This window comes from Plectropomus leopardus, unplaced genomic scaffold (genome assembly GCF_008729295.1).
Source record: "Plectropomus leopardus isolate mb unplaced genomic scaffold, YSFRI_Pleo_2.0 unplaced_scaffold11054, whole genome shotgun sequence".
Classification (NCBI taxonomy): domain Eukaryota; kingdom Metazoa; phylum Chordata; class Actinopteri; order Perciformes; family Serranidae; genus Plectropomus; species Plectropomus leopardus.
Genome location: NW_024611678.1, coordinates 1 through 6,022, shown reverse-complemented (window position 1 = coordinate 6,022; position 6,022 = coordinate 1). Strand labels below are relative to the sequence as shown.

The following is a 6,022-nucleotide window of genomic DNA, read 5'->3' as shown; positions in this document are numbered from 1 at the left end:
GCAAATTTTTGGGCCACTTTTTGTAAAGTTGCCTTCTTCCCATGATTTTGAAAAAGGTTAAGCCATTTTGGTCAAGTTTCAAAGGGTTAAACAGAAAAAGAGACAAACCACCGTCTGAACCCTCCTGATGTCTCCAGTGAAGGTTGGCGTGTCGGTACCGGTCCTGTACGGAGGTTCTCGAATGTTACCCGAGACCTCGGGGAGTCTGGAGCTGAACAAATGTCTCTCTCCGTCCTCACAGATTTGACTCAGCAGTTTTCTCTCCAGAGCTGCAAATGAAACAAAACAGTAAATATTTCATAAATAGAAATACTCTCACTGCGTACTTTAATCTCTGTTACTGCAGGACATCACAGGTGCACAGATTCCCTGAAGTGGCTTCTCTGTCAGCCACAATTTGAGCAGTTTGAGTTGTCTTGCTCAAGAGCACCAGGGTAGTTGTTGTTCTGGAACATTAACCCTTTGAAACCTGGATTGTCATCCTTTTTTTGTGCCTTTGCCAAGCATATAAACGTCTGAAAAAATGAGCAAATTTATGTGATTTCTTTCAAAAACATGGGAAAAAAGTTAACAAGCAACTTCATATGAAATGTCTCGCATATTACAAAAAACTGTAAAAGATGGCAAGAAAATTACTTTAAAAATTGGCTGATTGAGAGAGAGTAATTAAAATATTTTCAAATAACAAGGAAAAATACCAAGAAACTTGTATCAGTATACACACACACACACACACACACACACATATATATATATATCTACATAGGATCTTTTGCTATAATTTTTTTTGGCTAATTTTCTCATATTTTTTGGTCATTTTTTAAAGTTGCTCATTACCTGATTTTCATGTTTCTGACAGAAATCAAGCAAATTTAAGTTTTTTAAGGGGTTAATGTTCAGACTCGGCTGTTTCCGCTCACTGATGAGTGTGTGAGGATGAAACAGCAGTAGCAGCTCTTTGTTGCCACCAAGTGTCAGCAGGTGAAATTGTTTGAAATTTCCAACTTAATGTGCAGATGAATTTTTGGACATTTCCTGAGCCCAAATCTTGTCTTTCTCTCTACAAGAGAAAAAAACTTTTTTCTATTAAAGTTCACACATCATTTATGAGTCCTGAATTGCAGTTTTGGCCTTCAGTTCAAATCTCAAATTACCAACTACGTGCACATGGACAATTTCCTGCCAATAGCCACATTTGAAACATAAAATTAGTTTGTTAGTTAGATCTTAATTTTGAATATGCCAAGTAAAATAGGGGAACAAAATAAAATATATGCAAGAAAAACAATACCAGAATGCCCATCGGACATATTCAGGAAACAAATCTGAGTATTTCATGTCCGAGACGACGTAAGAGGAAGTGAATATTTATCAGATCCTGCCCCTTTTTTTCAGTTTTCTCTCTTACCATTTTCCTTCTTCCTGTCATGTTTCCATGTTTGATTCTAATGTAATTATTGAGAATGACTCACCTGGAAGTGTTTTGAATTCAGCGATCAGGTACACGTGCTCGCTGTCGGGGTCAGACGCCATGAGACTGAGCTCCTTCTTGAACTCCTCGTACAGTGGATCGCTCTCGTTCACCACGCCGATCACAAACATCTCGATGTTACTCCCCTGAGCCTCGGACACGGCCCTCTCCAGACTGACCGTGTCTCTCTTGTCCGCCTGCCCGTCCGTGATGATGATGGCCACCTTCCTCACACCTGGCCGCGCCGCCTTGAACACCTGGTTGGCCTGTTGGATGGCGCTGCCCGTGAACGTCCCCTCGCCAAGGTAGGTCATGGAGCGCACGGCGGACTTGATCTCATCCCGAGTGGCTTCCTGTCTGAGGCTGGCCACCACCATGTTGATGTGGCTGTAGAGGACCACACCGACCCGCGTGGTGTCGCGGCTGACCGAGGCTCGGTCGATCAGGGCGTTTACAAAGTCTTTGATCACGTTGAAGTTGTCTGGGCCGACGCTCTCCGAGCTGTCGATCACAAAAACCAACTCTAAGGGGGTTTGGCGGCAGGTCACTCCACAACCTGAAGGACCAAATCGAGTCAGTTTTACTGATATTCAGACGTTTACAACAGAAGTTATCTCACGACACTTTTCACACACAGCAAAGTTTTGATGACTGGGTGCCAGTTTAGGGAGCCAGCCGCGGGAAAATGCAGTCGTCCACATAAACGTACACAAACTTTTGGCAAATCAAATCAAATTGATTTATATAGCACATTTAAAAACAAATGTAACATAAAATAAGACAGATAAGATCAACTGCATGCATAAAAATAATATAAAATATTAAAAAATCAGTATGAGCAGCCGAAGGCTATTAAAGATGTGACAAAACATGATTCGGTGTGACATTTCAGCCTGTTGTTATTCTGAACTTGTAACGTGACGCTTTGGGGGTGGAGTAAGATCGCAACGCCAGAAGTCAAATTTTATGTTTGCATGAAATGCTGCCGAAAGGTGTCAGAAAACGTGGTGGTCGCGGTGTTATTACACGCTGGTGGGCGGTGGTCAGGTCGAACTTCTGCTGGAAACAACGTAATATCAGGAGCGCGAGGGCACCTGTACGGCGGGCAGGAGGGGCGACTTTCATGTGGGAGTCTGAGTGTGATGTATTTTTTACGATGTGCCTCTTTTTTCTAATTCAAACCATCCATGCCAGCATGTGCTTTTGTTGACGTCCTGATGTTGGTTGCCATGCCCATTTGTTGCCGAAACATAACCACATGCAGCATCACCCCACCATGTGCTTGTGCTGACATCACGGTAGCGGTATCCCAAAACATCAACAGCAGACGCAGAATGACACGTCGAGCGTAATATGTAGACGCAGAAGTCCACTGCAAAGCGGCAACATGTGACGAGTTGGGATGAGGATGAGCTGCACACTCACTGTCACGAGTTTCCAGACAACCAACCTGACAGACGCTCGTTAGGGAGACACAATTTGATGCAAGCCAAGTTTTGTTACTGAAAATATTGCAAAGGGCTGCCGAGGATTAAAATATAATGCATGTATTTCATGTCAGGTTCAGGGGTCGCATTAAATGTTTCTGTGGGCCACCATTGGCCCACGAGCCACACTTTGAGCAACTCTGTTACAGCACACAGACAGAAAGGATCGACACAAATTCAAAATGTGAGTTTCTGGTTACTTACTGCATATGGATCTCACTATTTTGATGATTTCTTCCCTCTGTGAAACAGAACGTGCAAAATTTTAACTATAAACTGACTTGTTGCTGAGTTACAGTAAAGAAATGAATCTGTGATTATGAGGACAAACTTCTGTCTTTCAGCTTTAATTTGAGGGCGTTTAAATCCAAATCAATTGGAGCAGTTTGAGATGTTTATGGACAGTTCTTAGTTTATTTCCATCCATCTTTTTTCTGCTGCTGATCGGCGCTGAACGGCTGCAACAAGGTAGTTTTAACCCCCCGAGGTTTCACAAGCCAGATCAGATATTTTGTTGCTCCGTCTTGTTCTGGTGCACCTCTGAGTCCTGAAAATCTCTAAAGAAAGGCGTCTTTATCAAATGCCCGAACCACCTCAACTGGCTCCTTTCGATGCGAAGTGAAGGAGGAAATGAGCCAGAAAAGAAGTTACACAAAATTGGGCAAGAATTAGAAAAAAGTGCAAGAAAATTACATGAAAATTAGCTAAAAAAAATAAATAAATTCAAAAACAGTAAAAATACATTTTAAAAAAAGAATCAAATGATTATGGAAAAAATAACATATTTTAAATGTGTAATCACAATCATTATTAATGTAGTTTTTCCCTAGCTTTTTTCTTTTTTTTAAAATTATTTTCCTCTAAATTTATAAAGAACTCAATTTCTGAATCTACTCATTTCTTGCAATTTGTGGAATATTTCTTACAAAGTTGCTCATTGCCCTTGAAAATAAAATGTTTTTGAAAGAAATCGCACCAACAAGCAGCACAAGAAAAGTGATGTCGCTCCAGGTTTCAGAGGGTTAAGGTTATATTTAAGTTTACAATAACTCATTTTAATTACTTTCTTGAGCCTAAATTTATGGGAGTAAAACCCTTTTTTATATGTAAAAAGTGTTACAACTCCTGCTCTGTTCATCTGATGTGGATGTGAGTCAAACACAGCACTTAAACCCCATGAGCTGAAGCAGAGCGCCTAAATAATAAAAAACACACCAACGTCTCAACATTACTGCTACAGAGCGATGCCCGTTACTCACCGTGAGTCCAGGGTCTCCCTTTTGTCCCACTCTACCCTGTGATGGCAAAGAGATCATCATTTATTATCTGATCACATATTCTAAGGTTTCCTTGAAAAGCATTTATATCACTCTTAAAAGTATGATTTATGACCAAAGGTCCGGTGGCTCCGGGTTCTCCGGGTTCTCCTCTGTCTCCCCTTTTGCCTTTTTCCCCTCTGAAGCCTCGTTCTCCCTGCAGGAGGAAAAAAATAAACGTTGTTTTTGATTCACGCAGGAGGGCTGCAAAAGAAAGAGGTGTTTTTTTTAACCTTTAACCCACTGAAACCTGGATCCATGTCAGTTTTCTTGTGCTGTTTTCAGACACTGTTTACAAGCTGTTTAACCCTTTGAAACCTGAGCAAATATGTTTGAGAGCAGTGAGAATGTTGCAAGAAATTTTCCCACAAATTGTAAGGAATATGTAAAAGGTGACAAGAGAATGACCTAAAATGAGTAAAAAAAAAAAAAAATGCGGGTAAATAAAGAAAAAAACTACAAAAATGTCCAGAAAACTATATTGATAATTATTATAATTATGTATTTATGTATTTATTGTTACAGAAGAAAATACAAAAAAGTTTGTATTTATTTATCATCATTTTATTTATTTTCAATTTTCTGCACTTTTTTGGGAGGTAATTTTCTTGTTTTTTTTTTTTTTTAATTTTAAATTGAAAATTTTTGAGCCATGTCCTAATAAGTTTCTCATCACCACCTCTGAATGTTTTTGCAAAAAATCAGACCACTTCGGGGCGTTTGGTGGCTGAGTGGATAAAGCAGGCGTCCCCTGAATGAAGGCAGTTATTTTTCTGCATGTCATCCCCTCTCTCCTCCTTTCACGCTATTGATCTGTCCTATCTAATAAAGGCAAAAATGACAAAATAATAATAATAATTTAAAAAATCAAACCAGTTTGCTCAAGTTTCAAAGGGTTAACAGAGTGCCTGTACACATGAAAACATCTGTAAAACTGTCATTGAAATCATTTGATGAATATTAGATTACATGTGTTCTGCAGTTCACAAATTTAATTTTTCTATGAGCTGATGTTATTTTTTCACTTTTGTTTGAAGTAATTGTATTTCGTGTTTACTGTGGTTATTATAACACAGGTTCACACAGCCGAGCTGACGTCATATTGTTACCTTGTCTCCCTGCAGACCTTGTCCCGGAGGACCTCTGGGGCCGGGGATCCCCTGAAATCCAGTCTCCCCCTGCAAACACAGAGCGCGGTGCATGTCAGAGAGAACTTATTCAAATCATAATGAAGGTAAAATAAAGTTTCTCTCGTCTGTCTTTAACTCGTGAGGCTGAGACTCTAAACCAGATAGATTTGTTTTCTGCATTCACACCGAAACTGTTCAGCTTTGATGTTAGACACCTTTGCATCCTTCATCAGCGGTGTGCGTGGTTACTATTTAATTTGAAGTCATTTTTAATTAATTAATAATCCTTCTTGTGAAGTTTGCCGATATGTAGCACCTAAATTTGTCTGTGAAAAAAATATTTTATCACTAAATTACTGTTAATAGGACAATATAGGATGTAACAGGCTCTGATGGCCGCTGCAAAACGGCCAGATCTTAAGATTAGAGATGAGATTTTCTTTTATTCATCCCACAATGAGGAAATTTGCATTGTGTGTACAAGATAAGCAGCAAAAGAATAATTTAAATAGTAAAAAAACAAAGTGCCAACTAGCAAAAAAGTAAAAAAACAAGGTGCCAAACTCAACAGTTAAAAAATATTTTTAAGCATTGTACTGCACATAATTGCGTAATAAT

The 6,022-nt window shown here is 39.4% G+C and overlaps 1 protein-coding gene across 1 annotated transcript; it reads right to left on the bottom strand.

Moving 5' to 3' along the window:
- Positions 1 to 108: 108 nt before the first annotated feature.
- Positions 109 to 5,452, bottom strand: LOC121963377 (collagen alpha-1(XXVIII) chain-like; the record flags this gene model as incomplete). The annotated part of the gene is made up of 6 exons (XM_042513662.1): positions 109 to 269; positions 1,473 to 2,027; positions 3,163 to 3,199; positions 4,218 to 4,253; positions 4,351 to 4,431; positions 5,384 to 5,452. Coding segments are annotated over 6 exons (939 nt in total), but the record flags the coding sequence as incomplete, so codon positions are not given.
- Between the last annotated feature and the right edge of the window lie 570 nt (positions 5,453 to 6,022).